This window comes from Zea mays, chromosome 1 (genome assembly GCF_902167145.1).
Source record: "Zea mays cultivar B73 chromosome 1, Zm-B73-REFERENCE-NAM-5.0, whole genome shotgun sequence".
Taxonomy (NCBI): Eukaryota; Viridiplantae; Streptophyta; class Magnoliopsida; order Poales; family Poaceae; genus Zea; species Zea mays.
In genome coordinates, this window is record NC_050096.1 from 247,052,784 (window position 1) to 247,079,660 (window position 26,877).

Below are 26,877 nucleotides of genomic sequence, written 5' to 3' on the forward strand. Positions count from 1 at the left end.
TATTTAGAGATATTTGGAAAATAAAAAAATAATGTATTTTTGAGCGGAGTGCCAGGAATTATTTCTGGGCTATTCTTGGGCAGAGGTTTATGTTGGTGGCAACTGTTCCTACCTACTGTGTCACATGGTACAACAGTAAGGCGGGACCCAAATGGCTGAAATACTATGGTATTCTGGTCTGGGTGGACTGTGGTATCTTGGGCCAAGTTTTATAGGATTGGCGACGTATCCATACAAACATGGTTCGCCTTTCTTTTTAGAAGCCTGGTTCGAAAGAATCTCAAAGTTAAGTGTGCTCATCTTGGAGAAATTTGGGATGGGTGACCAGACGAGAAGTTCTTACTTGAAAGAAAATCACAGCCATCGGAGTCCGTATGAACGAAATATTGGTCTGGCAGGTCTTAGATGAGCTGGACAACATGATGGATGAGCAGTTGAATATTTGAGTGATCGGATGATCGATGAACAGTAACGATGAATAGTAAGATAAACGATCCGATGAATGATGAATAGTGACTATGAACGATCCGATGAACGGTGAATAGTCTAACGAACGATGAATAGTTCGTATGAACGAACGATGAACGATTCGATGAACGGTGAATAGTGACTATGAACGATCCGATGAACGGTAAATAGTGACTATGAACGAACGATGAATAGTTGGTATAAACGGACGATAAATAGTTCGTATGAACGAACAATGAACGATGAATAGGGATTATGAACGAACGGACGAACGATTGGACGAACGAACGATCGGAATTTCGGCAACATAACGACTGAATAAAGATTATTTGGACGAACGGACAGACAAACGATCGGACGAACGAACCATGAACGATCGGACGAACGAACGAACAAACTATGATTAGGTGGCCAAACGATCGAATGAACGACCAAACGATCGTTGTGCTTGTGTTGTGCTTGTATGGGAATGAGAGTGAAGGGGGAAATGAGTTGCCATGAAATGGCTTGGGGTGGCTTGAGGGGATTAGGGGGAGGAGGTGAGGATTAGTGAGAGGAGGCGATGATTAGTGGGAGATAAGCATGTATTAGTGAAAGTCGCCTAGAGGGGGTGAATAGGCGAAACCTGAAAATTATAACTCTAAATACAAACTAGATCCCTTGATTAGTGATTGGAACAAGAAGCACAATTATCGGAGTGTAAAACTAAGTCCCTTGCTTGTAAAGAGTGTTGCTTTCAAAGAATGCGGAATTAGCAAATCAATACAACTAATAAGTTTATGGAATATAGAGCAAGAGGGCTTAGGTAAAAGGAGGAATAACGCAAGTTCTTTCTTGCAAGGCGTTGCTTAGGGATCTCTAAATGAGAATTTAACTTAAAGCAACACAAAATAATATTAGCAAGAAATAGAGCAAGGGAACTTAGAGAGGAAGAAAACAAACAAATCAAAAGCAATGAGCACAAGAGACACGAGTGATTTGTTTTACCGATGTTCGGTTCTCGAGAACCTAATCCCCGTTGAGGAGTCCACTAAGGACGGGTCTTTTTCAACCTTTTCCCTCTCTCCACCGATCACCAAGACCGACGAGCTCTTCTTCTTCTTTGTCAACAAGAGACCGAAGTCTCCACAAGGCCAACCACAAAGATAAGGGGCTCTTGCTAGCTTTACAATGAATGGGAGTCAAAACTCCTCGCTCAATTGATCACAAGAGGTAGCACACACTTTCTCTCAATGATTCTCACAAGGCACTATCACTAAACGCACACGAGTAGCTCTTTCTTGCTTGATCTCTCTTTTGTGGCACTTGTGAGGCTTTGATGTGTATAGAAGTGTTGCTCTAGTAGATAGGAGTTAATACCAAAGTCTTGTGTATGAAATGGATCAATGAATGCTTGTGAATGGGCTGGTTGGGGTGGCTTTTATAGCCCTCAACCACCCATATAGCCGTTGGGGCGCATCTGCCAGAAATTGCACTGGCGGACGGTCCGCGGCTAGGACCCGGACGGTCCGCGACCCTCCAACGGTCGATTCTGACATCTTCAATGGATACGCCTGACAGATCAATGGCTAGATCAACGGCTATCTGCCTCGGTGACATCTGCGGACGGTCTGCCCTTGGTCCCGGACGGTCCGCGCCAGCTCTATAATTTCTTTGGATCAACTTGTCACCTTCGGGATGAACCAGGTCTTCACATGCGGACGGTCCATGAATTATAGTCGGATGGTCCGCACTATATGGCCGGACAGTCCGTGGTTTAGTCGGACTATCCACGATTTTTAGTTCCTGGCTGAAGTCGAAACGGTGTCGCGGACGGTTCGCCAGAAGGGGCCGGACGGTCCGCGCTAGGCAATTTTAGAACATGAGTTTCTGACTTTCCGTTGATCTTTGAACAATCTTCTCCAAGTTGCTTTGGCTAGACTTGAGAGAGATCCTATGACTTAGAAAAATATCTCAAGTGGTTTTCCATCTAGTCTAAGTCATGGATTATGAACATTTTGATTCTTTCACTCATATTTCTTCTTTTGCTCAAACTAGCTCCAAAACAGCGATATATTGATTTTGAGCTTCCCAACCTTTCTAGAAGTGTTGAATACGTTCCTCGGGGTATTTATCCAAAGAGTAGAATTATTGGTAGTTCATCTATTCCATGTTTTACCCCTATTTGGTTGAGTCTGAGCTGATTCTGACTAAGAAACTGAACTTTTGAATCTTATGAACCTGTGAATCAAAGACTAAGCAAACTAGTTAGTCCAAATGGTTGTGATGGTCATTGAAAATGCCCGATTACTTCCTCGGGGGTCATTTTAGTATATCTTGGATTACCACGAATTAATTGAACTTGAGTAGGGTTAAGAAAAATAAGAGATCTTAGAATAACCTTAACCACTTCGTGGTCATCCCACTTTACGCTCCCGAGGTTGCGCACTTGGTTCACCAAGGTCTTGAGCCGGTTGTACATGTGTTGTGGCTCCTCCCCTTTGCGAAGCCGGAACCGACCGAGCTCGCCCTCGATCGTTTCCCGCTTGGTGATCTTGGTGAGCTCGTCTCCCTCGTGCGCGGTTTTGAGCACATCCCAAACTTCTTTGGCGCTCTTCAACCCTTGCACTTTGTTATACTCCTCTCTACTTAGAGAGGCGAGGAGTATTGTTGTTGCTTGAGAGTTGAAGTGCTCGATTTGGGCCACCTCATCCTCATCATAGTCTTTATCCCCTACGGATGGTACCTGTGCACCAAACTCAACAACATCCCATATACTTTTGTGGAGTGAGGTTAGATGAAATCGCATTAAATCACTCCACCTAGCATAATCTTCACCATCAAAAGTTGATGGTTTGCCTAATGGGACGGAAAGTAGAGGTGCATGTTTAGAAATGCGAGGATAGTGTAGGGGGATCTTACTAAACTTCTTACGCTCTTGGCGTTTAGAAGTTACGGAGGGCGCATCGGAGCCGGAGGTCGATGTTGATGAAGTGTCGGTCTCGTAGTAGACCACTTTCCTCATCCTCTTTTGCTTGTCCCCACTCCGATGCGGTTTGTGGGAAAAAGATTTTTCCTTCTTCTCTTTGTGGTGAGAAGAAGATTTCTTCTCCTTCCCTTTGTTGGAGGAGCTCTTCTTCTTTTCCCTCCTCTTGGTGCGGGACTCTTCCGATGGAGTGCTCCCGTGGCTTGTAGTGGGCTTTTCGCCGGTCTCCATCTCCTTCTTGGCGTGATCTCCCGACATCACTTCGAGCGGTTAGGCTCTAATGAAGCACCGGGCTCTGATACCAATTGAAAGTCGCCTAGAGGGGGGGTGAATAGGGCGAAACTGAAATTTACAAATATAAACACAACTACAAGCCGGGTTAGCGTTAGAAATATAAACGAGTCTGCGAGAGAGGGTTCAAAACAAATCGCAAGCAAATAAGGAGTGTGACACGTGGATTTGTTTTACCGAGGTTCGGTTCTCGCAAACCTACTCCCCGTTGAGGAGGCCACAAAGGCCGGGTCTCTTTCAACCCTTCCCTCTCTCAAACGATCCCACGGATCGAGTGAGCTTTCTCTTCTCAATCACTTGGAACACAAAGTTCCCACAAGGACCACCACAAGTTTGGTGTCTCTTGCCTCAATTACAAGTGAGTTTGTTTGCAATGAAGGAATCAAGAAAGGAGAAAGCAATCCAAGCGCAAGAGCTTGAAAGAACACAAGCAAATCACTCTCTTTAGTCACTATGGCGTTGTGTGGAATTTGGAGAGGATTTGATCTCTTTGGTGTGTCTAGAATTGAATGCTAGAGCTCTTGTAGTAGTTGGGAAGTGGAAAACTTGGATGCAATGAATGGTGGGGTGGTTGGGGTATTTATAGCCCCAACCACCAAATGTGGCCGTTGGGAGGCTGTCTGTTCGATGGCGCACCGGACATGTCCGGTGCCCCCGCCACGTCATCACTGCCGTTGGATTCTGTCCGTTGGAGATTCTGACTTGTGGGCCCGCCTGGGTGTCCGGTGCACACCGGACATGCACTGTTCCTTGTCCGGTGTGCCAGTATGGGCGCGCCTGACTTCTGCGCGCGCTGCGCGCGCAATTAATGCGCCGCAGGTAGCCGTTGGCGTGGAGATAGCCGTTGCTCTGGAGTCGCACCGGACAGTCCGGTGCACACCGGACAGTCCGGTGAATTATAGCGGACTAGCCGTTGGAGTTTCCCGAAGCTGGCGAGTTCCTGAGGCCGCTCTTCCTTGGCGCACCGGACACTGTCCGGTGTACACCGGACAGTCCGATGAATTATAGCGCGAGTTCCTCTGGAAATTCCCGAAGGTAGCGAGTTTGAGTTGGAGTCCTCTGGTACACCGGACATGTCCGGTGGTGCACCGGACAGTCCGGTGCGCCAGACCAGAGGTGCCTTCGGTTGGCCCTTTGCTCCTTTGTTGAATCCAAAACTTGATCTTTTTATTGGCTGAGTGTGAACCTTTTACACCTGTATAATCTATACACTTGGGCAAACTAGTTAGTCCAATAAATTTGTGTTGGGCAATTCAACCACCAAAATTAATTAGGGACTAGGTGTAAGCCTAATTCCCTTTCAATCTCCCCCTTTTTGGTGATTGATGCCAACACAAACCAAAGCAAATATAGAAGTGCATAATTGAACTAGTTTGCATAATGTAAGTGTAAAGGTTGCTTGGAATTGAGCCAATATAAATACTTACAAGATATGCATGGATTGTTTCTTTCTTATATAACATTTTGGACCACGTTTGCACCACATGTTTTGTTTTTGTAAACTCTTTTGTAAATCCTTTTCAAAGTTCTTTTGCAAATAGTCAAAGGTAGTGAATAAGAGTTTTGCAAAGCATTTTCAAGATTTCAAATTTTCTCCCCCTGTTTCAAATGCTTTTCCTTTGACTAAACAAAACTCCCCCTAAATGAGATCCACCTCTTAGTGTTCAAGAGGGTTTTGATATACCATTTTTGGAATACTATTTTCTCCCCCTTTTGAACATAATAGGATACCAATTGAAAATATTCAACACTAAGTTTTTGAAATTGGTGGTGGTGCGGTCCTTTTGCTTTGGGCTCATATTTTCTCCCCCTTTGGCATGAATCGCCAAAAACGGAATTAGTAGAGCCCTCGAAGTGCTTTCTTCCCCTTTGGTCATAAATGAATGAGTTAAGGTTATACCAAAGACGAAGTCCGGTCCTTTTGCCTTGTGCTCTTACTTTCTCCCCCAAAGACAAGGTCCTTTTCTTTGATGCTCATGCTTTTCTCCCCCAAGAATGGAGAGATGCTTGGAGCGACGGCGAAAGATGGGTTACGTAGTGGAAGCCTTTGTCTTCGCCGAAGACTCCAATTCCCTTTCAATACACCTATGACTTGGTTTAAAATAGACTTGAAAACATGTTAGTCATAGCATATGAAAGAGACATGATCAAAGGTATATAAATGAGCTATGTGTGCAATTCAGCAAAAGAAATTGCGGGAATCAAGAATATTGAGCTCATGCCTAAGTTTGTTAAAAGATTGTTCATCAAGAGGCTTGGTAAAGATATCGGCTAATTGATCTTTAGTATTAATGTAAGAAATCTCGATATCTCCCTTTTGTTGGTGATCCCTTAAAAAGTGATACCGAATGGCTATGTGTTTAGTGCGGCTATGCTTGACAGGATTGTCGGCCATTTTGATTGCACTCTCATTGTCACATAGCAAAGGGACTTTGGTTAATTTGTAACCGTAGTCCCGCAGGGTTTGCCTCATCCAAAGCAATTGCGCGCAACAATGACCTGCGGCAATATACTCGGCTTCGGCGGTGGAAAGAGTGACTGAATTTTGCTTCTTTGACGCCCAAGACACCAAGGATCTTCCCAAGAACTGGCAAGTCCCCGATGTGCTCTTCCTATTGATTTTGCACCCCGCCCAATCGGCATCCGAATAACTAATCAAATCAAATGTGGATCCCCTAGGATACCAAAGCCCAAACTTAGGAGTATAAACCAAATATCTCAAGATTCGTTTTACGGCCGTAAGGTGAGCTTCCTTAGGGTCGGCTTGGAATCTTGCACACATGCATACGGAAAGCATAATATCCGGTCGAGATGCACATAAATAGAGTAAAGAGCCTATCATTGACCGGTATACCTTTTGATCCACGGACTTACCTCCCGTGTCGAGGTCGAGATGCCCATTTGTTCCCATGGGTGTCTTGATGGGCTTGGCATCCTTCATCCCAAACTTGTTTAGAATGTCTTGAGTGTACTTCGTTTGGCTAATGAAGGTGCCCTCTTGGAGTTGTTTCACTTGAAATCCTAGAAAGTACTTCAACTCCCCCATCATAGACATCTCGAACTTTTGTGTCATGATCCTACTAAACTCTTCACATGTAGACTCGTTAGTAGACCCAAATATAATATCATCAACATAAATTTGGCATACAAACAAGTCATTTTCAAGAGTTTTAGTAAAGAGTGTAGGATCGGCCTTTCCGACTTTGAATCCATTTGCAATAAGGAAATCTCTAAGACATTCATACCATGCTCTTGGGGCTTGCTTGAGCCCATAAAGCGCCTTAGAGAGCTTATAGACATGGTTAGGATACTCACTGTCTTCAAAGCCGGGAGGTTGCTCAACATAGACCTCTTCCTTGATCGGTCCATTGAGGAAAGCACTTTTCACGTCCATTTGATAAAGCTTAAAGTCATGGTAAGTAGCATAGGCTAATAATATGCGAATTGACTCAAGCCTAGCTACGGGTGCATAGGTTTCACCGAAATCCAAACCTTCGACTTGGGAGTATCCCTTGGCCACAAGTCGAGCTTTGTTCCTTGTCACCACACCATGCTCGTCTTGCTTGTTGCGGAAGACCCATTTGGTTCCTACAACATTTTGATTAGGACGTGGAACTAAATGTCATACCTCATTTCTCGTGAAGTTGTTGAGCTCCTCTTGCATCGCCACCACCCAATCCGAATCTTGTAGTGCTTCCTCCACCCTGTGTGGCTCAATAGAGGAAACGAAAGAGTAATGTTCACAAAAATGAGCAACACGAGATCTAGTGGTTACCCCCTTATGAATATCGCCGAGGATGGTGTCGACGGGGTGATCTCGTTGGATTGCTTGGTGGACTCTTGGGTGTGGCGGTCTTTGTTCCTCTTCCTCCTTGTCTTCCTCATTTGCATCTCCCCCTTGATCATTGCCATTATCTTGAGGTGGCTCATTTGCTTGATCTTCTACTTCATCAACTTGAGCTTCATCCTCATTTTGAGTTGGTGGAGATGCTTGCGTGGAGGAGGAAGGTTGATCTTGTGCATTTGGAGGCTCTTTGGATTCCTTAGGACACACATCCCCAATTGACATGTTCCTCAGCGCGATGCATGGAGCCTCTTCATCACCTATCTCATCAAGATCAACTTGCTCTACTTGAGAGCCATTAGTCTCATCAAACACAACGTCACATGAGACTTCAACTAGTCCAGTGGACTTGTTAAAGACCCTATATGCCCTTGTGTTTGAGTCATAACCAAGTAAAAAGCCTTCTACAGTCTTAGGAGCAAATTTAGATTTTCTACCTCTTTTAACAAGAATAAAGCATTTGCTACCAAAGACTCTAAAATATGAAATGTTGGGCTTTTTACCGGTTAGGAGTTCATATGATGTCTTCTTGAGGATTCGGTGTAGATACAATCGGTTGATGGCGTAGCAAGCGGTGTTGACCGCCTCCGCCCAAAACCGATCCGAAGTCTTGTACTCATCAAGCATGGTCCTTGCCATGTCCAATAGAGTTCGATTCTTCCTCTCTACTACACCATTTTGTTGTGGCGTGTAGGGAGAAGAGAACTCATGTTTGATGCCCTCCTCCTCAAGGAAGCCTTCAATTTGAGAGTTCTTGAACTCCGTCCCGTTGTCGCTTCTAATTTTCTTGATCCTTAAGCCGAACTCATTTTGAGCCCGTCTCAAGAATCCCTTTAAGGTCTCTTGGGTTTGAGATTTTTCCTGTAAAAAGAACACCCAAGTGAAGCGAGAATAATCATCCACAATAACTAGACAGTACTTACTCCCGCCGATGCTTATGTAAGCAATCGGGCCGAATAGGTCCATGTGTAGGAGCTCTAGTGGCCTGTCGGTTGTCATGATGTTCTTATGTGGATGATGGGTACCAACTTGCTTTCCTGCTTGGCATGCGCTACAAATCCTGTCTTTCTCAAAATGAACATTTGTTAGTCCTAAAATGTGTTCTCCCTTTAGAAGCTTATGAAGATTCTTCATCCCAACATGAGCTAGTCGGCGGTGCCAGAGCCAACCCATGTTAGTCTTAGCAATTAAGCAAGTGTCGAGTTTAGCTCTATCAAAATCTACCAAGTATAGCTGACCCTCTAACACTCCCTTAAATGCTATTGAATCATCACTTCTTCTAAAGACAGTGACACCTATATCAGTGAATAGACAGTTGTAGCCCATTTGACATAATTGGGAAACAGAAAGCAAATTGTAGTCTAGAGAATCTACAAGAAAAACATTGGAAATAGAATGGTCAGGAGATATAGCAATTTTACCCAATCCTTTGACCAAACCTTGATTTCCATCCCCAAATGTGATCGCTCTTTGGATATCTTGGTTTTTCTCATATGAGGAGAACATCTTTTTCTCCCCAGTCATGTGGTTCGTGCACCCACTGTCGAGTATCCAACTTGAGCCCCCGGATGCATAAACCTACAACACAAGTTTAGTTCTTGACTTTAGGTACCCAAATGGTTTTGGGTCCTTTGGCATTAGACACAAGAACTTTGGGTACCCAAACACAAGTCTTTGATCCCTTGTGCTTGCCCCCAACATATTTGGCAACTACTTTGTCGGATTTGTTAGTCAACACATAAGATGCATCAAAAGTTTTAAATGAAAGACTATGTTCATTTGATGCAGTAGGAATTTTCTTCTTAGGCAACTTAGCATGGGTTGGTTGCCTAGAGCTAGATGTTTCACTCTTATACATAAAAGCATGGTTAGAACCAGAGTGAGACTTCCTAGAATGAATTTTCCTAATTTTGCTCTCAGGATAACCGACAGGGTATAAAATGTAACCCTCGTTATCCTGAGGCATGGGAGCCTTGCCCTTAACAAAGTTGGACAATCTTTTAGGAGGGGCACTAAGTTTGACATTGTCTCCCCTTTGGAAGCCAATGCCATCCTTGATGCCCGGGCGTCTCCCATTATAAAGCATGCTACGAGCAAATTTGAATTTCTCATTTTCTAAGTTGTGCTCGGCAATTTTAGCATCTAGTTTTGCTATATGATCATTTTGTTGTTTAATTAAAGACATGTGATCATGTATAGCATCAATGTTAACATCTCTACATCTAGTACAAATAGATATATGCTCAACACTAGATGTAGAGGGTTTGCAAGATTTTAATTCTACAACCTTAGCATGTAACATGTCATTCTTAGTTCTAAGGTCGGAAATAGTAGCATTGCAAACATCAAAATCTTTAGCCTTAGCAATTAAATTTTCATTTTCTACTCTAAGGCTAGCAAGAGAAATGTTTAATTCTTCAATCCTAGCAAGCAAATCATCATCATTATCTCTAGGATTGGGAATTGAAACATTACAAACATGTGAATCAACCTTAGCATTTAAACTAGCATTTTCATTTCTAAGGTTGTCAATCATCTCACGGCAAGTGCTTAGCTCACTAGATAGTTTTTGACATTTTTCTACTTCTAGAGCATAAGCATTTTTAACCTTAACATGTTTCTTGTTTTCTTTAATTAGAAAATCCTCTTGGGAATCCAAAAGGTCATCCTTTTCATGAATAGCACTAATCAATTCATTTAATTTTTCTTTTTGCTCCATGTTAAGATTGGCAAAGAGAATACGCAAATTATCCTCCTCATCACTATTGTCATCACTAGAAGATTCATATTTAGTGGAGGAGTTAGATTTAACCTTCTTCCGTTTGCCGTCCTTTGCCATGAGACACTTGTGGCCGACATTGGAGAAGAGAAGTCCCTTGGTGACGGCGATGTTGGCGGCGTCCTCGTCGTCGGAGGAGTCGCTAGAGCTTTCGTCGGAGTCCCACTCTCGACAAACATGGGCATCGTCGCCCTTCTTCTTGTAGTACCTCTTCTTCTCCTTTCTTCTCCCCTTCTTGTCGTCGCCTCGGTCACTGTCACTTGATATAGGACATTTAGCAATAAAATGACCGGGCTTACCACATTTGTAGCAAACCTTCTTGGAGCGGGACTTGTAGTCTTTCCCTCTCCTTTGTTTGAGGATTTGGCGGAAGCTCTTGATGACGAGCGCCATTTCCTCATTGTCAAGCTTGGAGGCGTCGATTGGTTGTCTACTTGGTGTAGACTCCTCCTTCTTTTCTTCCGTCGCCTTGAATGCGACGGGTTGAGCTTCGGATGTAGATGGATCATCAAGCTCGTTGATCTTCCTCGAGCCTTCGATCATGCACTCAAAACTTACAAAATGCCCGATTACTTCCTCGGGGGTCATTTTAGTATATCTTGGAATACCACGAATTAATTGAACTTGAGTAGGGTTAAGAAAAATAAGAGATCTTAGAATAACCTTAACCACTTCGTGGTCATCCCACTTTACGCTCCCGAGGTTGCGCACTTGGTTCACCAAGGTCTTGAGCCGGTTGTACATGTGTTGTGGCTCCTCCCCTTTGCGAAGCCGGAACCGACCGAGCTCGCCCTCGATCGTTTCCCGCTTGGTGATCTTGGTGAGCTCGTCTCCCTCGTGCGCGGTTTTGAGCACATCCCAAACTTCTTTGGCGCTCTTCAACCCTTGCACTTTGTTATACTCCTCTCTACTTAGAGAGGCGAGGAGTATTGTTGTTGCTTGAGAGTTGAAGTGCTCGATTTGGGCCACCTCATCCTCATCATAGTCTTTATCCCCTACGGATGGTACCTGTGCACCAAACTCAACAACATCCCATATACTTTTGTGGAGTGAGGTTAGATGAAATCGCATTAAATCACTCCACCTAGCATAATCTTCACCATCAAAAGTTGGTGGTTTGCCTAATGGGACGGAAAGTAGAGGTGCATGTTTAGAAATGCGAGGATAGTGTAGGGGGATCTTACTAAACTTCTTACGCTCTTGGCGTTTAGAAGTTACGGAGGGCGCATCGGAGCCGGAGGTCGATGTTGATGAAGTGTCGGTCTCGTAGTAGACCACTTTCCTCATCCTCTTTTGCTTGTCCCCACTCCGATGCGGTTTGTGGGAAGAAGATTTTTCCTTCTTCTCTTTGTGGTGAGAAGAAGATTTCTTCTCCTTCCCTTTGTTGGAGGAGCTCTTCTTCTTTTCCCTCCTCTTGGTGCGGGACTCTTCCGATGGAGTGCTCCCGTGGCTTGTAGTGGGCTTTTCGCCGGTCTCCATCTCCTTCTTGGCGTGATCTCCCGACATCACTTCGAGCGGTTAGGCTCTAATGAAGCACCGGGCTCTGATACCAATTGAAAGTCGCCTAGAGGGGGGGTGAATAGGGCGAAACTGAAATTTACAAATATAAACACAACTACAAGCCGGGTTAGCGTTAGAAATATAAACGAGTCTGCGAGAGAGGGTTCAAAACAAATCGCAAGCAAATAAGGAGTGTGACACGTGGATTTGTTTTACCGAGGTTCGGTTCTCGCAAACCTACTCCCCGTTGAGGAGGCCACAAAGGCCGGGTCTCTTTCAACCCTTCCCTCTCTCAAACGATCCCACGGATCGAGTGAGCTTTCTCTTCTCAATCACTTGGAACACAAAGTTCCCACAAGGACCACCACAAGTTTGGTGTCTCTTGCCTCAATTACAAGTGAGTTTGTTTGCAATGAAGGAATCAAGAAAGGAGAAAGCAATCCAAGCGCAAGAGCTTGAAAGAACACAAGCAAATCACTCTCTTTAGTCACTATGGCGTTGTGTGGAATTTGGAGAGGATTTGATCTCTTTGGTGTGTCTAGAATTGAATGCTAGAGCTCTTGTAGTAGTTGGGAAGTGGAAAACTTGGATGCAATGAATGGTGGGGTGGTTGGGGTATTTATAGCCCCAACCACCAAATGTGGCCGTTGGGAGGCTGTCTGTTCGATGGCGCACCGGACAGTCCGGTGCACACCGGACATGTCCGATGCCCCCGCCACGTCATCACTGCCGTTGGATTCTGTCCGTTGGAGATTCTGACTTGTGGGCCCGCCTGGGTGTCCGGTGCACACCGGACATGCACTGTTCCTTGTCCGGTGTGGCAGTATGGGCGCGCCTGACTTCTGCGCGCGCTGCGTGCGCAATTAATGCGCCGCAGGTAGCCGTTGGCGTGGAGATAGCCGTTGCTCTGGAGTCGCACCGGACAGTCCGGTGCACACCGGACAGTCCGGTGAATTATAGCGGACTAGCCGTTGGAGTTTCCCGAAGCTGGCGAGTTCCTGAGGCCGCTCTTCCTTGGCGCACCGGACACTGTCCGGTGTACACCGGACAGTCCGATGAATTATAGCGCGAGTTCCTCTGGAAATTCCCGAAGGTAGCGAGTTTGAGTTGGAGTCCTCTGGTACACCGGACATGTCCGGTGGTGCACCGGACAGTCCGGTGCGCCAGACCAGAGGTGCCTTCGGTTGGCCCTTTGCTCCTTTGTTGAATCCAAAACTTGATCTTTTTATTGGCTGAGTGTGAACCTTTTACACCTGTATAATCTATACACTTGGGCAAACTAGTTAGTCCAATAAATTTGTGTTGGGCAATTCAACCACCAAAATTAATTAGGGACTAGGTGTAAGCCTAATTCCCTTTCAGTCATCAAGCACCAAAATATAAGAAATGGTTTAAGGCCATTTCCCTTTCAATCGCATCAACTTCGCGCCTCAATATGTTCAAAGGTGCTTGACAGGTCTTCAATCGAAGGTTCAAATTTTTCAGAACTGGCTCCAAATGAGTTGAAGACCTGCTTCAGCCGTTGCACGCATTGGTTGCCGAAGTTTAAGCATTTGTACCGAAGCTCTTTCAAGGATTTTTGCAAATTCGAACTCTTTTCGACTTCGGATTCAAGCTTCGCATCAAAAATCTTCTTTTCTTGCTCGAAGCTTTCTGACCTCAGGAGGAGTTCACTGTTTAATCTGGCAATTTCAGCTTGGGCTTCTGCCAGTGAACCCTCCAATGTTTGAAGAACAAAATCTTTCTTTTCAAGAGCATCTTCATGATCTTTGATTTTACTCTCCAAGCCTTCAATTATAACTTCATTTTTCTTATCTTCGAGGTCATGTTGCATCCTCAAGGCTTTACTTAGTAGCATACTCTGTGCAGAATAACCTTCATCAGCAATCACCTTCTTCGTAAAACAATGAAAAGCTGAGGGAAAAATTTTACCTTGAAATTAGAATAGAATAAGCTGCCGACGATATGCTGTCGTCGGTAGCGACTGATGTCAGCTTCAAGCTTCGGAAAACCAACACTATTCGATAGAGTGCTGATAATCTTTGCTCCAGTTCGATCTCGAATGCATCCTAAGGCTTCTTCGTTAATTCCGCTGAAGAGCATCGCTCCTGGCTGGTAGCCATAGGATATAGCATACTCCTGTAGCTCCTCTTTCTCAGCCTTGGATAATTCTTGACCAATTACATTTTGAAAATTGAAGCCTTTTTCCTCCAAAATATCTTTGGCGATTTCCTTCCCTTTTTCAGGTACTGTGGTCAGGGTTTCTTCGGCAGCTGCAGCAGCTTCTTCCGCGGCCATCTCCAAGAGCATTTTATCAATATCAGATATTGTGCTCTCCAGATTGGTAGCTTCGGCAGTTGTAGCTTCGGCAGTAGCAGATTCGACAGGAGCAGCAACTTCGGTAGCTGGTGTTATTTTTGACGCTGAGGCCGGCGGTGGCGTTTCTTCAATTGCTTGCATAACAGTAACAATCCTTCGCCTTTTTGGCCCAACCGCCTTCTTCCCTGCCGAAAGCTCGTCCTTCTTCTGAAAAAGCTTCGTCAGTTGCGGCCCCAGTGGACTTAGCAGTTTGACAGGTAAGGATTCGGTCATTACCTTTAAAATTTCTTCTACTTCGGCAGCAGAAGGTGTCGAAGGAGCTCCCTCTTCTATCTCAGCCATCTTCGGCTCTGGAGTTGCAGTTCTCTTCTTCGAGGTCGCCACCTTCGGCTCAGGACTGGTTTTTCTCTTTTTCAAAGATTTTTCATCTTATTTTACCATCCTAGCAGCCTGTCTGCTCAAAACACTGACAACTCTCTTCCTTTTTACTCCTTCGGCACCCTTGTTGAGACGCTCGTAATCAGGATATTCAAAATTCAGAACATCCATTACACGGTTTAACCTTCGTTTCGGTCGGGTACCGAAGGCCGCAGTCATCAGTTGATCCTTTTTTTGGTGTAATTTCCCAGCACTTCATTACACACTGTTTCAATCATTTTCAGCCACTCTTGGCAAGGTTCTTTAAATTGTTTCTCAAATTTAAACCGATAAGGAAGTCGCACAAGCTCAAGTCCCTTCTTCGTCCCTTTTAGCTTCGGCATGCTAAATTCGCTCAAGGTCGGAGATGTTCTGTTAGCCAAATATTCTTGAACTAGATCTCTGGTGCTGATCTGTTCGGCTACCACCCTGAATTCTGCTACAACTTGTTGGCATGGTGACCCCGACGTCATGCGGCACAGGGGCCTAGTCAACCCGAAGCTTAAACTCAGCGGGCTCATCACTAGTGTCTTCAACTTCTCCCTCTTCTTCTCATCGGCCTTGACATAGAACGACTCACTTTTCCAACCGGTTGGCCACTTGGTGCGATAGCAAAGCACCGGGGCCTTCATATCCTTGCGATATGCGAAGTTATAACAGCCAAAGTTTTCATGCAACTCGTCTTCTCTGGCCTTCGTCTGGTAATGCAGCTCATGCACTCGACATAAAGCTTCGGCATTCGGGTCCATTCCTTGGCTTCGAAGGGCCCAAATGAAGACGCTGAGCCTAACGATAGCGTTAGGGGTCAGCTGATGAAGATATATTTCGTAGTTATCCAAAACTTCCCCAATCATCTCGTTCAAGGGAAACCGCAATCCTGCTCTGAAAAAACTTTTGAAAACTACCACCTCATCACTTTTCGGTGTTGGAGTGGTTTCTTCCCTGGCAAAACGAATCAGTTTCCTCTCAGCTTCTCCGAAGTAGCCCAACTTCGTCATCATGGGCATATCAGCTTCAGAAATGGTAGATTTTCCAAAATCCAAGTGGCTAGGTTTTGACGGGATCAAAATGTTGTAATCTTCTTCTTCTTCCTCATCAACAATTTCTTCCTCAACATCTTGTTCAGTTTAGGCAGCAGGTGCACCTTGTTCAATGGCTTCCTCTGTCACTACTAGTCCCGATTGTTTCATCACTTCGGAGATCGGGGCAGTCTCGGTGGCTTCGGCCTGCTCTCCGTCACGGGTCACCCTCGCAGTTGAACGTACTCTGGCCATCTGATGTTGAATTTCTTATAGTTCTTACGAGGTTGATGATTTTTACAGTTTTGACGAAGATTTCTCTTATGTCGAAGCTAAATCAAGTTGATGCTTTGCTCGAGAATGTGATGAAAAAGCTTCAGCTATGGTTAAATTTTTCAGCAGCACAACAGTGCAATGGCAATGAATGTTGTGGTAACTTCACACCTATCCGTCTGTTTATATAGTGCTGCAGGTGTGAAGGTGAATCGTCAAGTTACCCGCACCCGCTGAACAGTTACCTGCACCCACTGAACGGTGGACCACTCGGCGCGTGGGAGGTGTGAGGCGTGTATCCGTCGTATGGTGGGCCACCTCGCGCTCATAATATTTTAATCGTTTCTCGACAATGAGCTCAGAGAAGGTGTTTTTTGGACCTTCGGCATTCCGAAGCCTTGGAGATTTTTTCACGGATCAAGCTCGTTACGAAAAATGATCTAGCACCACGAAGGGGCTACTGTTGGGGGTCTGCTTCGTCGCCGAAGGTCCTGTAAGAAGAAACACCTTCGGAAGATCAGCACAGAAGTAACGCTGAAGCTACCTTACAGGGAGCTTCGGCATAACGACACTCCTTGAGACAAAGGGTTGCACCGACTTAAAGATGAAAAGACTGATCGGCCCATGATAATTTGTGTCATGATTGTAATTAGTTGTAAAGGACATAAATGTAATTTTGACCAGGCTGCGTCCCGTGCCTATAAATAGATGAACAGTACCCTCGTATTGTTCACGCTGACTAGTACTCGCTCCTGCGTCACGCTTGTACTTTCACCTTCTGTTAATGAAAGGGAAATGTGCCCTTGGGCCATTTCTAAAGTATTTTGGTGATTAAAGTGACCAACACAAACTAAGTGAGTAATTATGTGCAAAATGGTGGATGAAGTGCAAATCATCAAGAAGGTATGATTCTAGACTTAGTACATTGTTTTTGTGTACTAACAAATTTGTCTAAATGATAGAATCAGAGAAAATAGAAAAAGGAAAGGACTTGGCTGAAGCAGCCAAGACTCAGCGCAGTCTGGGTGCACCGGACAGTGTTCGGTGGTGCACCAGATAGTGTCCGGTGCGCCAGGCTGGCTTCTGGTCAACTGGCCGCTCTCGGGAATTCGTCGGCGGCGTACGGCTAAAATTCACCGGATTGTCCGGTGGTGCACCGGACTGTCCGGTGAGCCAATGGTCGGCCGAGCCAAAGGTCAGCCGCGCAATCCGCGCGTGACGCGTGGCTGAGCCAACGGCCAGATGGGGGCACCGGACTGTCCGGTGCACACCGGACAGTGTTCGGTGCGCCAACGGCTCCAAGTCTTCAACGGTCAGCTGCGCCAATTTAGGAAGGCAATCTGCACCGGACATGGAACAGTGCCTGTCCGGTGGCACACCGGACTGTCCGGTGCGCCACCCGACAGATGGCAAGAATTGCCTTCCCTGATTGCCTCCAACGGCTCCTAGCTGCCTTGGGGCTATAAAAGGGACCCCTAGGCGCATGGAGGAGATATACAAGCATTCTTTGATCATCTCTAAGCACCAAGACTTCATTCTAGCGCATTTGATTCCTTGTGATAGCAATTTGAGCTCCTCTTGAGTTGAGAACTCCGTGTGTGAACTTAGAGCTCAAGTTGTGACTAGTGTGTGGGTTTGTGCTCTTGCTTTGAGTCTTGTGTGTGTTGCTTTTCCCTCCCTTACATCTGTGCTTCTTTGTGATCATCAATCGTAAGGGCGAGAGGCTCCAAGTTGTGGAGATTCCTCGCGGACGAGATATAGTGAAAGAAAGAAAAACACCATGGTATTCAAGTTGATCATTGGATCACTTGAAAGGGGTTGAGTGCAACCCTCGTCCATTGAGACGCCACAACGTGGAGGTAGACAAGTGTTGTACTTGTCGAACCACGGGATAACTCGCGTGTCTCCTGTGATTGCTTTTTGTGTGATTGTTGTGATTCACAAGAGCTCGCTTTATAGCCACTTGGTATTATCTCTCTAACACTTAACCAAGTTTTGTGGCTATAAGTTTCAAGTTTTTACAGGATCACCTATTCACCCCCTCTAGGTGCTTTCAATTGGTATCGGAGTCGTTCTCTCCACGAAAGGGACTAATCGCCCGAAGAGATGGATCCTAAGGGAAAGGGGATGGTGGTCAACGATAAGGAGAAGGAATCTGTCTTCAACGAGCCAAGAGACGACAAGCCTACTGACTCTGGCTCAAGTCACAAGAAGGACGGGAAGAAGAAGAGGCGCATCAAGAAGATAGTCTACTACGACAGCGACGAGCCTTCCTCTTCACAAAGAGACGATGACGACGAGAAAAAGAAAACGGTTAACTCAAACTTTCCTTTTGATTATTCTCATATTCCATCTAACTCCAATGCACATTTACTTTCAAATCCACTTGGGAAACCTTCGCACTTTGATGGAGAAGACTACTCATTTTGGAGTCACAAAATGCGTAGTCACCTATTCTCTCTCCATCCAAGTATTTGGGAGATCGTTGAAAATGAAATGCAATTTGATAGTACAGATAATCCCATGTTTATCAATGAACAAATTCACAAAAATGCACAAGCTATCACTGTTCTATTAGCATCCTTGTGTAGGGAAGAGTACCATAAGGTGAGCGGCTTGGATAACGCCAAGCAAATTTGGGACACCCTCAAGATCTCGCATGAGGGGAATGACGCCACCATGATCACCAAGATGGAGTTGGTGGAAGGCGAACTAGGAAGGTTCACAATGATCAGGGGGGAGGAGCCAACCCAAACGTACAACAGGCTCAAGACCCTTGTCAACAAGATCAGGAGCTATGGAAGCACGAGATGGACGGACCACGACGTCGTCCGACTTATGCTCAGGTCCTTCACTGTCCTTGATCCTCATCTTGTAAACTCTATCTGTGAAAATCCTAGGTACACCAAGATGACGCCCGAGGAAATACTTGGAAAGTTTGTAAGCGGGCGAATGATGATCAAGGAAGCAAGATATGTGGATGAGGCATTGAATGGACCAATGCCCATCTACGAGCCTTAAACTGTTGCTCTCAAAGCAACAAGTAGCAGGGAGGCGCTACCAAGCAAGGTGGCGCAAGTTGAGGCGGCTGGGCTAAATGAGGATGAAATGGCCCTCATTATCAAGCACTTCAAGACGGTGCTAAAAAGACGAAAGGAGCACCCTAACAAGAACAAAGCAAAGGGAAAGCGCTCCTGCTTTAAATGTGGTAAGCATGGTCATTTTATAGCAAATTGTCCCGATAATACTAATGACCAGGAACAAGAGAAAAGCGGGAAGTGGGAAAAGAAGAAGGCCTACAAGAAGGCGAAGGGCGAGGCGCACCTCGGCAAAGAGTGGGACTCGGATTGTTCGCCGTTTGACTCCGACGACAAAGGACTCGCCGCCTCGGCCTTCAACAAGTCGTCGCTCTTCCCCAACGAGCGCCATACTTGTCTAATGGCAAAGGAAAAGAAGGTAAACACTAGAGAAACTCCTAAGTACTCTACTTCTAGTGATGAGGACTCTAGTGATGATGAAGTTGATTACACTAGCTTGTTCAAAGGATTAGATAGAGCAAAGGTAGAAAAGATCAATGAATTGATTGATGCTCTAAATGAAAAGAATAGACTTTTAGAAAAGCAAGAGGATCTTTTATATGAAGAGCATGATAAATTTGTAAGTGTGCAAAAGTCTCTTGCTTTAGAAGTTAAAAGAAATGAAATGCTTTCATGTGAATTATCTACTTGTCATGAAACTATGTCTAGCCTAACAAGTATTAATAATGATTTAAATGCTAAACTAGAAGTAGCAAATAAATCTATTTCTTGTGTAGAGCAAGTTGTGATTTGTAATAGGTGTAAGGACTTCAATATTGATGCATGTGTTGAGCACCTTACTTCCATTACAAAATTAAATGATGAAGTGGCAAGTCTTAATGCTCAACTTAAGACTTGCAAAAGTGATTTTGATAAACTAAAATTTGCAAGGGATGCCTAAACTATTGGTAGACACCCCTCAATTAAGGATGGGCTTGGCTTTCGAAGGGAAGCCAAGAACTTAACAAGTCAAAGGGCTCCCATTCCCAACAAGGAGAAAGGGAAGGCCCCCATGGCTAATAGTAGTCAAAAGAATCATGCTTTCATGTACCATGATAGAAAATATTCTAGGAATTTTCATTATAATAGGAGTTGTAATGCTTTTGACTCACATGCCATGATTGCTTCAAGTTCCAATTTTAATGGTAGGCCTAGGAGAAATTTTGTGTCTCATGCTCCTAGGAAAGTGTGTAATGGATCTACCACTGTCTTTCATGCTTGCAATGCTAAATTTGTTCTCTCATGCAAAAATGAAAAAGTGATTGCTAAAAAGATGGGGGCCAAATGCAAGGGAGACAAGTCTTGCATTTGGGTCCCTAAGACAATTGTTACTAACCTTGTAGGACCCAACAAGAGTTGGGTACCTAAAACCCAAGCCTAATTTGCCTTGCAGGTTTATGCATCCGGGGGCTCAAGCTGGATTATCGACAGCGGATGCACAAACCACATGACGGGGGACAAGAAGATGTTCACCTCCTACGTCAAGAACAAAGATTCCCAAGATTCAATCATATTTGGTGACGGGAATCAAGGCAAGGTTAAAGGACTAGGAAAGATAGCCATTTCATCCGAGCATTCCATATCTAATGTGTTTTTAGTTGAATCGCTCGGGTATAACCTGTTGTTCGTTAGTCAATTATATAATATGGGTTACAATTGCTTATTTACAAATGTAGATGTGTCTGTCTTTAGAAGGAATGATGGTTCATTAGCTTATTTACAATTGCTTTTTAGAAGGAATGATATATACGTATGAGCATGAGGAAATTATTAAGAAAATATTTGTAGGGGCCTTAAAAATGATTCTGAAGGTATTTCTTAGGAGGAAAATATTTGGAGAAATATCGGTGGAATATTTGGGTTGTATTTCTGGAAAGAATTTGAGTGGGATCACTAGGAAAATATTTATATGATATTTTGAGGAGGATTTTGGAGAGAATATATACCACTATATTATATTTGTTGAGATCAACTCGCAAACAAACATTTTGAAACGAAATTTAAAATTCATTTTGAATTTAGAGCGAGTTTGAGAAATTTTCAAGAGTTGAATTTTCGGGGTGCTACATATAGTTAGCTCGACCGCTCGCTCTCCTTCAGCTAGCGAGGTGGTACTATCCGAGAGCGTTGCGCTGCATGTACCTTCTTGTCTTATTGGGTTAGTGTTTTCTCACGGCCTATCTAGGAGATAACTACCCATATCAGGACTGCAGATTAGCTAGAAATAAGTATAAGGACTTTTTTTTGCAAAAGGGATGACGGTGAAAACTAGAAAAACTAGTGCTTTATAAGAGACTAGCAAAGTGCTTGTATATTTCTATTGTTTTTTTATCTATACTGAGTATAGTGTAACATCCCATTCACTCCTGGACCGGCGATACTTACTCCTGGTGGCCCTCTCGGACCATATATCATCCCCACAGACCAACACGAGTTTTTTGTGCGCACTTTATCCTCACTCGTGCGTACTCGAGAAGACTTACCGGTCGGTCACCCATCCCAAGATTACTCTGGGCTAAGCACGCTTAACCCAGAGGTTTTCTCCAGATAGGCTTCCGAAAAAAAGATGCACCTTATTGATATGAGTAGTCTATTAATTTTATTAAACCTTGGGTTAGGATATCACCATCCACTGGGGCCAGGATATCACAATCCACCCCCTTAGAAGACCAACGCCCTCGTCGGTCAACCCCAAGCCAGGAACCTCCCCTCTTAGCCATCTATGTGTGTCTAGTGTCGTCATATGCCATGCCATGTGACCACTTCAGGGCCACATGCGCCATGCGCAATATATCCGAACCCCTAGCCCGCACATGCCCGTGAAACCGCGAGTGTCTACTTTGATACCATTTATAACATCTCGTTCATTCCCAGACCGACGGTAAACCGCGAGTGTCTACTTTGATACCATTTATAACATCTCGTTCACTCCCAGTCCGACAGTACTTACTCCTGGTAGTCCTCTAGGACTATATATCGTCCCTACAAACCAACACGAGTCTTTTGTGCGTACTTTTTCCTCACTCGTGCGCACCCGAGAAGACTTCCCGGCCGGTGACCGATCCTAAGATTACTTTGGGCCAAGCACGCTTAACCCAGTGGTTTTTTCGAGATAAGCTTACGAAAAAGAAGATGCACTTTATTAATATGAGTACTCTATTAATTCTATTAAGCCTTGCGGAATATCACTATCCTCTAGGGCCAGGGTATCACATATAGAGTATAAAATACAAATATATGTGTGTTTTGTTGTCTAGTAGTTGTGAATGTGAGTTTGAAGGCAACCACTGTGGTTCGAATCTCTATTGTACATAATTTTAGCTTTTTACCAATTAAATTTTAAATGTGGATCTAACTAGGGATGTTCCTAAAACATTTGATTTATATGACAAATATAATATTTTAACATAGATATGATAGAATTTGAAGTTAAATTTTGGTCATGTTATTAATAATATTATGAAGTAAAATAATAAAAATTTGTATACTTTTTATGAGCATAATTTTCTCCCCGCAACAAAAAGATGGAAAACACCTGAATCCGTATCCGTGTCCAAATTTTATATCAATTATATAAAAAGATATGGAACAAATTTGAGGTTTACTTTTTATGAATATTAATAGGCTTGATGCTAAAAACAATAATATAAATTTATATAGCAAATTCTATATGTTATTTGTTCATAATCGAAGAAAGAAGACAAAAAATTAACATCTAAATAAGTATTGGAATCCATCCCTAGATCTCACCGAGTTAGAGGATGACAGGTTGATTACATGAACGAAATAAAAGGTGTTCTTTGTAAAAGTAACGACGGTGGAACTATAACTAGGAAAACTGATGCTTATAGTAGAGAGTAGAGATGAAGAAGAGAATAGAGAAGACAAAAGCGAAAAAAATATTAGTAGTTTTACCCCAAACAATACCAGTAGGGTTCACCAAATCGGTGGGGCTTCAAAAACCGATCAGGATCGATTAGCGATTAGTTGCAATTTATCGACGTGAACCAATAAAAAACCGACCAAATCCAAATTCAAACCATTTTTAAAATCCGCTCGGTTTGACATCGATTTATCGACTAATATGACCGATTAATCGATTTCAGAACCGATAAACCGACAACGCATCAGGTAAAACTGGATCTATTATTTTTGGCAAATAAAAACATGTTTAGGTCTCAACAGGTGAACAAAAAATGTCCCAAATGAGCCACATTTAGTTATGGAAATTTAAAAAGGATTTCAAGTGTAAAGACAAAAAATTTCCTCTAATCCTAGCTCCTATTCGATCGCCGGCTAATCAATCCTACACATCAATTTATCGGTTTTGGGGAGCGGTTATTCAACAATCCTAACCGATTAACCGGTTGGGCTTTCGTTCCATCCGACCCATATAGCAGTTTTTGCTTTTTATTTTTTCGAAACTTCGATTATTTTTAGTTTGAAATCCATTGTGTATTTGAAATTTAGTGTCAGAAGGAAGTCTTCAAATAGTTATCATAAGTCCAATAACAACATTTAATTAGTTGTTCAAATATATTACATGTCTCACTTTTATAGTTCACAAATAACATTGAATATATAATACATCTCCGCCTCTAACATATGCATAGTTGATAGACCTACAGATATCCTTCCATATACACATGTATTTTTTTGAGTTAGTGTTAAATCTATTAACATCGTAACAAGCTTTTATACCAATTTTTGTTACATCTAGGTTAAGGGGCAGTTAGGTTGATGACAATGGCCTTAAGAACTAATGTTTTTGTTAGATCTTAGTATTACTATTTTATTTTTTTTATAACTATGACTATCTAGCCAGGACAAAAAGCTTTTGTCTTCAAATTATTATAGGGTGTCCGAAGGGCATCTAATATTCTAGTGACCTATTATTACAAGTATTGTAAGCCTATATTACATATAGCAGTATTATTTTCAAAAAAAAATCTAGTGGAAAGGAGAAAAAAATCTCCCAAACTAGCCCCACTTGGCCACCGGCTAATTAGTTCTACATGTCTATTTATCGGCTTTGGGAGCCGTTAATCAGTAATTCTGACTGATATATCGTTTTCTTTTTTCCGAACTTATGTGATTTTTAGTTTAAAATCCGTTGCGTATTTTAAAACTTAGTTTCAGCAGAAAGTTTTCAAATAACCCATTGTATTTACATAAAAAATTGCATCAAAAAGTTTTCAAAATTTACAAATTTACTAAATTCAAAATCTAAAACAGGTGTATCATTGTTATCCGCCTGCGCCGATTACCCTGATTAATCAACCTGTTTGGTGACGCTTGCTGATGCATCGAAGGCACCAGCCAACGCTGTTTCTTCATCCCAACGTCTTCCTCGCAGCGCCGCCGCTCCATCTTCCGCTCTCTCACTTATTACTCGCGTTCGGCACGCGGGCGACGGCGGCGGCGCCCAGGCTCTCAGCGACGGCGCACAGGCTCTGGCTCTCAGCGACGGCGTCAACGGCTTCCCCTCCCGCCTCTCGCCAGTCGCCTCGCTCCCTCGCCTCCGGTCCTCCGCACACCGTCCGTTGATCCTGCGTGCGTGCCTCTCTCTCTCCTCCCGCCTCCGGTGGATCGTCAATGGCGCTCGGACGGCAATGGGAGCCAGCAGCCGCTGCTCCACCAAGGCGGTCGGCTGCTTTGGGAGCGCTTATGCCCGAAATCGAAGCGTTACCCGGCCTCTTAGCGCTTCAGCGCGCTGAAGCGTGCGCTTAGTGCCGCCATTTGGAACCCTGGTTACAACCATGGTATTGAATAAGATTTTATTTTACCAAATTATATATTGGATTATGCTGAATTGTATATTGCAGTATTGGTTAGGCTTACCCTGCCACCCTGTGTCCACCAATCTTAGCAACCCTAGTTTGCTCCAGTAGTCGGTTTGTTCCCCCATCAGATGAATCCAAGTCTTTCATCGTCCTCTGATTCCAGTTAGATGCGTATCTTCTTGCTGCCTGAGAAGTCTACTGAGCCATCTCATCCGTCTCGGGTTGATTAGTCTATTCGTGTTCTGCACACATAATACATCTCGGTTGGCACTAGACACAGTATGATCAACCGACCTTAATGTATGGTTGCAGCTTATTTTCCAATATTTTTTTGGGGTTAAGTCAACTACTGCACTCAAGTCCTAGCAAATTTGAGTTCGGAAAGGGCTTTAGATGCATACTAAGATGTGATGCTTTGTGGGTCTTGTATTAAGTGTGGTAAAGCTAATGCTTTGGAGATTGTGATGTACAGCTCTTCTGGTTAGATAGATGGAGGTGCCAATGAACTCTACGCAATCTGGTCCTCACTTCCCTGTGCAGCATCAGTCCCTCTCATTAGACATCAAGGTACCTGTCTTGATGCAAAAAGTTTTGAATTTTGTTGCATTTAGTCAGATAAAGCGAATATGGTTAATATAATGTACAGTAGAATATAATAGTTTTCCTAGACTGGAAACCTAATAATATCTGCTTTGTATGATTATTAGTATTGAGTTGGTATTGGAGAATATGTTTTGCTTTCCTAGAGTTCTCTAAATATGAGTGTAACTTGATTACCTTTTTCTTTTTTGGATCTTCTAGGGAAATAAAACAGATATTGTTATCAGTAAATATGAAGATACCTTTCTGGTAAGACGAAAGTGTTGGTTTTTATTCAGTTGGGCCCTGATTCTCACTTGCCAAAGATGTTCATCACTTCATCTTTCTTAAATCTGCAGCTGATTGTGGCACAAATCGGCTGCATGGGAACCATACTAGCTGCCAAGTACGCTTGTTTCTTTCTAGGCAAATTCGTTCTCCTAAGCATGTAAAATTCAGTTTTGTTATTTGCATTATTAGTTCCGCATAAGTAACTCCATCGCTATTTCTTTCACAACACATTGATTATTGAAGTTGTCATTCCGTTCGATCCTTATGAGTAGTCAGGCCCCCTCCACAAATATTTTCACAGACTCGATCATCTAGTAGAAAGATCTGCGATATACTGCAGCCACAAGCATATTAGTTCACAACTGGCAGATTGTTCACATGTCTAAGCCTGTATGCAAGATAATACCTTTATTGCTACCTCAGCAAGTCAGCATTCTAGATGATATTTGTTCACAAGCATATCAATTTACAACTGGCAGATTGTTGCTCGCTAGATGTTGGCTGTTTGAAAACCTAAACTTTCAATGTTGGAACTTGGTTAATATGTTAATAATAGTTATTCCATCACCATATTGTATTGTTAGTTTGTTGCAAAAAAATTGTGCTGATCATGCTATTCCCTTTCCGAACCAAATGAGGGAACCGTGAACAAGCAAGGATTGTTTTCATACAAGTTTTCCTAGTTTTGCAACTTACAACTAAAATAAACACCTATATATTATTATTATTGCAATATATATACATTTTATAACAAATTTCTATGTCTGAAATGCGTGTTGGAATCAGTGTGTCATATCTTACTATTTGTAAGGCCTTTGAATGACATTTCTACAAAAGGTGGAAAGTCGGTCTCTCTGGAGATTCTAGCTTAAGAATGATGACCTTATAAAGTTATAATGAATGTAGGCAACCATTTTTCCTTTTACCTTAAAACTTTGTATACTATATTTTTTCATTAAATCTTTAACTCCACTTGATAGGAAAGACGAAAGTGTTTTCTCGGACCCAACCTACAATGTGTCTGTTCTTTTTGGGAAGAGAAATGAGGTAAGCTCATTAAACCATCCAGCATCAAACTATGATATGGACATGTATAGACTAATGACCACACCAAATTTCGTGATTGTAGCCACTCCTACAAGCTTGCGCACGTCAACTTATTGAGCACATAAGGTTTGCTTCCTAGTTCCTATAGCATCTACTTTTTTCTGTCTACATGGTTATTAAAGCGATAAAACAATAAAAATTAGGAACCACCTTTTTAACATTTAA

General features: G+C 43.3%; 1 protein-coding gene across 8 annotated transcripts in view; it reads left to right on the forward strand.

Moving 5' to 3' along the window:
• LOC100273716 (proteasome assembly chaperone 3) overlaps nt 1–26,877 on the forward strand; it is a 33,439-nt gene that overhangs the window by 3,280 nt on the left and 3,282 nt on the right. For 3 of the 8 annotated variants that reach the window (XR_004855514.1, XM_035964285.1, XM_008666741.3), the window contains exons 1-6: nt 24,214–24,505; nt 25,208–25,302; nt 25,537–25,584; nt 25,674–25,720; nt 26,586–26,652; nt 26,735–26,778. Coding sequence is in view for 7 of the 8 variants with exons in the window: in XM_035964285.1 (XP_035820178.1) it covers nt 25,225–25,302; nt 25,537–25,584; nt 25,674–25,720; nt 26,586–26,652; nt 26,735–26,778 (284 nt within the window). In the remaining variant the exon portion in view is untranslated. Of the gene's footprint in view, nt 1–24,213; nt 24,715–25,207; nt 25,303–25,536; nt 25,585–25,673; nt 25,763–26,585; nt 26,653–26,734; nt 26,779–26,877 lie in introns of those variants that run through there. The other 5 variants (XM_020546789.3, XM_008666742.4, XM_020546790.3 and 2 more) reach the window with 5 other exon arrangements.